Genomic DNA, 5036 nt, shown 5'->3' on the forward strand with positions numbered 1-5036 from the left:
GTAGACCAGGCTGGCCTCGAACTCAGAAATCTGCCTGCCTCTGCCTCCCAAGTGCTGGGATCACAGGTGTGCGCCACCACTGCCCAGCAGTTTAAGATTTCTTAAAATTCCAACTATCCAGGCCTCCAGCGATAGTGCATTTCCATCATTAAAAAAATTTTTTTAGGCCGGGCGCTGGTGGTACATGCCTTTAATCCCAGTTTCGAGAGACAGAGGCAGAGGCAGAGGCAGAGGCAGAGGCAGAGGCAGAGGCAGAGGCAGAGGCAGAGGCAGAGGCAGAGGCAGGTGGAGTTCAAGGCCAGCCTGGTCTACAGAGTAAGTTTTAGGATAACCAAGGCTCCTAGACAGAGAAATCCTGTCTTGAATCCCGTCCCCCCAACCACAAAAAGAATTTTTTGTGTGCTTACGTGTGGGTGTCCATCTGTGTGTGAGTGTTTGTGTGTTTGCATGCGTGTGCGTGAGCCTGAGTGCATGCTGCATGGGCCCTGGGCCCTTTATGTCAGAGGTCAACTTTAGAGGGTCAGGTACACAGGATTGTCAGCATGCACGTGTACCTGCTGAGCCTCCAAAGCTCGTGTCTTTGACTTAGATGAATCATCTAAGCCTCTAGGTTATAGAATCCTCATTTCTTTCCCGTTGCAGAAGAAGCTCCATCTACAGCCTCTTCTACCCCCGATTCCACGGAAGGTAAGTGGAATGGTGTGTGTGTGTCAAGGTGTCGTGACTGGATAGTCTGGAGAGTCTGAGAACCCTTCTTCCACTGCAGGAGGGAATGACGACTCAGATTTTCGGGAGCTGCACACAGCCCGGGAATTCTCAGAGGATGAAGAGGAGGAGACCACATCGCAGGACTGGGGCACCCCCAGGGAGCTGACCTTTTCCTACATTGCCTTCGACGGCGTTGTGGGCTCAGGGGGCCGTAGGGACTCAGTTGTTCGTCGTCCCCGGCCCCAGGGACGTTCAGTCTCAGAACCACGGGACCCACCCCAACAGCCCGGCCTGGGTGACAGCTTGGAAAGCATCCCTAGCCTGAGCCAGTCCCCAGAGCCAGGGCGCCGCGGTGACCCTGACCCCGTGCCTCCAGCTGAGCGCCCGCTGGAGGAACTGAGGCTGCGGCTGGACCAGCTTGGCTGGGTTGTCCGGAGTGCGGGATCTGGGGAGGATTCGGCCACCAGCAGCTCCACCCCGCTGGAAAATGAGGAGCCTGATGGATTGGAGGCCAGCGAGGCTGGAGAAGGTGAGATCTCAGAGGTGTGTGGCGGGTGTGTGGCTAACCAGGATACATCCAAGAAGAAAGCAAGCTCATGGCTTTCCCTCTCTATGACACCAGAGACGAATCTGGAACTCCGACTTGCTCAGTCTCTACATTTGCAACTTGAGGTCCTGACTCCTCAACTTAGCCCTAGCTCCGGAACCCCCCAGGCGCATACTCCATCCCCACAAAGATCCCAAGATTCGAACTCCGGTCCTGATGATGAGCCTCTGCTGAATGAGGTAGAAGAGCATTGGCGGCTGCTGGAGCAGGAGCCAATCACGGCCCAGTGCCTCGATAGCACAGACCAATCAGAATTCATGTTGGAGCCGCTCCTTCTAGGTAAGCAGTTTGTGAGCAAAGGACTTGGCTACGGAGGACCATGTACAGCTATGACAGAGGTGAAGAGATTTACACTTAAATGTGACGGGACCAGCTTGGCACAGGACCCAAGAACAGTGGAGAAGGGAGTCCCCCAAAATTACCTTTACCTGGGTGTGTGGTTTGATGGGTCTCTCCAATACACATTCACACTGGTAACCTTCTCTAGGACCTACTGCACTCAAGGCACAAGCTCTACCACTGATACACACACACACACACACACACACACGTATATATATATATATGTGTGTGTGTGTGTGTGTGTGTGTGTGTGTGTGTAATTTCCGATCCCGTTCGGCTTTTATTTTGAAATAAGCCCAGGCTGCCCTTGAACTCCATTCACCTGCCTCAGCTTCCGCTGGAATTATAGACCTGCAGCCCCCAGCCCAGACCCTGCTTCTATTGGCTCTATATAGTTCCCTACCCACCCACAAGATCAAAGCTCCTTGTTGGTACCAGGATTGGGTGCTGTCAAAAAAAAAAAAAATGAACCCTCCCTTTCTCATTTGAAGTGGTCCACCTAGAAGCTGAATATGACCCTGGGACTTACGAAATGTTTTAAATGCTGAGGCCCGGAATGGTGGCATGCACCGTTACTGTCAGTATTTGGGAGGCAGGGGCAGGTGAATATTAGTGAGTGTGAGGTCAAGCTAGTCTACACAGTAAGCTCAACTCTAGCTTAGGGTATATAGTGAGACCCTGGCTCAAAAATTTTTAAATGAATTTATTGTGTGTATGTGTGTGTGTAGGTGTGTGTGTGTGTGTGTGTGTGTGTGTGTGAATACATGCACTTGCAAATCATATCAAGCCCATGGGTTTTAGTCTTTTTAATTAACTTTTAAAATATTTAGATATGTAATATTTATTTTATTTTAGGTATATAAATGTTTTGCCTGCATGTATGTCTGTGCACCATGCACATACTTGGTGCCTGTGGAGGTCTAAGAGGGACTCACATCCCCTGTAACTGCAGCTGGAATGGCTGTGACCTGTGGTGTGGTGCTGGAAACTGAACCCACGTTGCCGTCGTCGTCGTTGTCTTCTTCTTCTTCTTCTTCTTCTTCTTCTTCTTCTTCTTCTTCTTCTTCTTCTTCTTCTTCTTCTTCTTCTTCTTCTTCTTCTTCTTCTTCTTCTTCTTCCTCTTCTTCTTCCTCTTTTTTTCAAAGACAGTTTCTCTGTGTAGCCCTGGCTGTCCTGGAATTCTCTCTGTAGACCAGGCTGGCTTTGAACTCAGAGCTCCACCTGCCTCTGCCTATTGAGTGCTGGGACTAAAGACATGGGCAGGTATCAATACCACCGGGCTTGAACCCAGGTCTGCAAGAGCACTGAGCCATCTCTCTAGCCCTCAAAGGACTTTTGAGAGTCCATCCTCACCTTGTAAAAGTAGAGTCTCTCTTTTGCAAGGGTTGGGGTGGGGTGTGTTGATACAGGGTCTCACTATGTTGCTCTGGCTGTCCTGGAACTCACTCTGTAAACCAGGCTGGTCCCAAACTTCACAAAGACCCACAGGAAAATCTCTCTTCTTTCTGTTGCTACATTGCTTACTCCGGGCCGTTCTCCTTTCTGGTTCAGCCTCTCATCTCTCCGAAGTTGTTGGGATTACAAATTCTGACCACGTGGGCTCTAGGGATTTGCACTGCAAGTATTTTTATGCAGTGACCCCGCCCCCACCCCCAGGGCCTCTACAAAAACTTTACTCTTTGGGCTGAAGAGATGGATTCGCTCTTTAAAGCACTTAATCTTCTCAGAGAAGGCAGGATTGCTGCACCCAACTGCAGCTCTAGGGATCTGACGCCCTCTTCTGGCCACCCTTATCACCTGCACTCATGTGGGCATACTCACAAGGAGCGCTGCCTTTAATCCCAGCACTCTGGAGGCAGAGGCAGGTGGATTTCTGAGTTTGAGGCCAGCCTGGTCTACAGAGTGAGTTCCAGGAGAGCCAGGGCTACACAGAGAAACCCTGTCAAAAAAGAAAATGAGTTTGCCAAGTGTGGTTGGTGCACATCTGTAGTGCCAGCACTTGGGAAGCAGAGAAGGCAGATCAGAATGTCAAGTTCAGACATAGGATTTTAATCCTAACACTTGGGTAGACTGAGATAGGAGGACTGGTAGTTTAAGGCTGGCCTGGGCAACATGAGACACTGTGGGTTTTGTTAGCAGTTAGTTAATTTCATGACAGGGTTTCTTTGTGTAGACCAGGCTGGCTGGCCTCAAACTCCCAGATATCTGCTTGTCTCTGCCTCCCAAGTACTGGAATCAAAGGTATATGCCACCATAGGACAAGCCTGTTTGTGTTTTTAAAAACAAACAAACAAACAAACAACAAACAAACAACAAACAAACACAACCAAAAACATTTACTTGGGCCAGATGTCATTTCTATGAGTTTGAGGCAAGCCTAAGTCTACACAGTGAGTTTCAGGACAGTCAGGACTGTGTAGAGAAACTCTGTCTCAAAACAATCAATCAATCAATAAATAAATACTTTTTGAACCTTTTTAAAATTTTTATTTACTAATTTTTAAAAGATATTATTAATTATTACATCTAAATTCACTGTAGCTATCTTCAGAAACACCAGAAGAGGGTGTCAGATCTCATTATGGATGGTTGTGAGCCACTGTGTGGTTGCTGGGATTTGAACTCAGGACCTTCAGAAGAGCAGTCAGTGCTCTTAACTGCTGAGCCATCTCTCCAGCCCCTACTAATATTTTTTAAATGTAGGAGTGCTCTGTCTATATGTACACCTACGTGCAGATGGTAGTGTGCCAACATATGGTTATTGGGAATTGAACTCAGCACCTCTGGAAGTGCAGCCAATGTTTTTAACCTCTGAGCCATCTCACTAGCCCCACCCCTCTCCTCCCAAACTATTTTTTTTAGATTTTTTTATTGTATATTTTCTTTATTTACATTTCAAATATTATCCCTTTTCCTGGTTCCCCCCACCATCGGAAACTCCCTATTCCATCCTCCCTCCCCCTGCTTCTATGAGGGTGCCCCTCCACCCACCAACCCACACCCACCTCAGTTCCCCTATACTGGGGCATCTATTGAGCCTTCATAGGACCAAGGGCTCTCCTCCCATTTATGCATGACAAGGCCATCCTCTGCAACGTGTGCAGCTGGAGCCATGTGTACTCCTTGGTTGATGGCTTAGTCCCTGAGAGCTCTTGGGGAACTGGTTGGTTGATATTGTTGTTCTTCCTGTGGGGCTGCAAACCCCTTCAGCTCCTTCAGTCCTTTCTCTAACTCCTCTATTGGGGACCCCACGCTCAGTCCAATGGTTGGCTACAAGCATCCACCTCTGTATTTGTCAGGCTCTGGCAGGATCTCTCAGGAGGCAGCTATATCAGGCTCCGTTCAGCATGCAATTCTTGGCATCCACAATTGTGTCTGG

General features: G+C 48.8%; 1 protein-coding gene across 2 annotated transcripts in view; it reads left to right on the plus strand.

Moving 5' to 3' along the window:
- Rtn2 (reticulon 2) overlaps nt 1-5036 on the plus strand; it is a 14367-nt gene that overhangs the window by 3456 nt on the left and 5875 nt on the right. The window contains exons 2-5 of one of the 2 annotated variants that reach the window (XM_021168507.2): nt 643-687; nt 767-1237; nt 1331-1605; nt 2015-2051. In XM_021168507.2, coding sequence (XP_021024166.1) covers nt 643-687; nt 767-1237; nt 1331-1605; nt 2015-2051 — 828 coding nt within the window. The remainder of the gene's footprint in view (nt 1-642; nt 688-766; nt 1238-1330; nt 1606-2014; nt 2052-5036) is intronic. The other variant, XM_021168508.1, reaches the window with a different exon arrangement.

Source organism: Mus caroli, chromosome 7 (assembly GCF_900094665.2).
Source record: "Mus caroli chromosome 7, CAROLI_EIJ_v1.1, whole genome shotgun sequence".
Taxonomy (NCBI): domain Eukaryota; kingdom Metazoa; phylum Chordata; class Mammalia; order Rodentia; family Muridae; genus Mus; species Mus caroli.